Consider the following 497-nt stretch of genomic DNA (forward strand, 5'->3'; position numbering starts at 1 on the left):
CTGTCGTCGACTCTTAGATCTGTCACACCTCCAACTCCGCGGCTGTAATGCAGTTAAAAAAAAAATCATTATAGCTGCTATAGAAGGAAGTGTGTGGCTGGTGAGGGAAGGAGGTGCCATTCGAGTGCCAAGTCCCTCTATGGGCAGGTTTTATGTCCTCCGACTCTCGAGTTAGTTAGACATTAGCTAATTCCGCAGCCACTTGAAACGCGCGAGTCCCGTTGCGTCGAGGCCCGGCCAGTGACGCGGAAATGGGAGAGAAAGGGGAGGAGGGAGAGGACAAATAAGTGGTTAGGTAGGGAGATGAAGGAGGTATGAATAATGCTAGAGATAGAAGAGATAAGGGTGATAACGCAGGAGATGTGCTATTCCAAAATGTCGTTCTGCTCCCCCAGGACACTCGGCCGAGATGTATGCCCCCCACCTGGGGCCCCTGGGAGAAGGGGCGACACTCCCCGTGGTGTATTACGTTGTGCCAGCCCTCGGAGGCCTCACGC

At 53.5% G+C, this 497-nt stretch overlaps 1 protein-coding gene across 1 annotated transcript in view; it reads left to right on the forward strand.

Annotated features, from left to right (window-relative positions):
* The window catches only part of LOC119585244 (tyrosine-protein kinase Dnt-like), a gene marked incomplete at its 5' end in the record, with an annotated part of 52633 nt that overhangs the window by 43152 nt on the left and 8984 nt on the right, over nucleotides 1–497 (forward strand). Inside the window, 1 exon segment of the mRNA XM_037933903.1 lies at nucleotides 396–497. Coding sequence (XP_037789831.1) covers nucleotides 396–497 — 102 coding nt within the window.

Source organism: Penaeus monodon, chromosome 19, assembly GCF_015228065.2.
Source record: "Penaeus monodon isolate SGIC_2016 chromosome 19, NSTDA_Pmon_1, whole genome shotgun sequence".
Lineage (NCBI taxonomy): Eukaryota > Metazoa > Arthropoda > Malacostraca > Decapoda > Penaeidae > Penaeus > Penaeus monodon.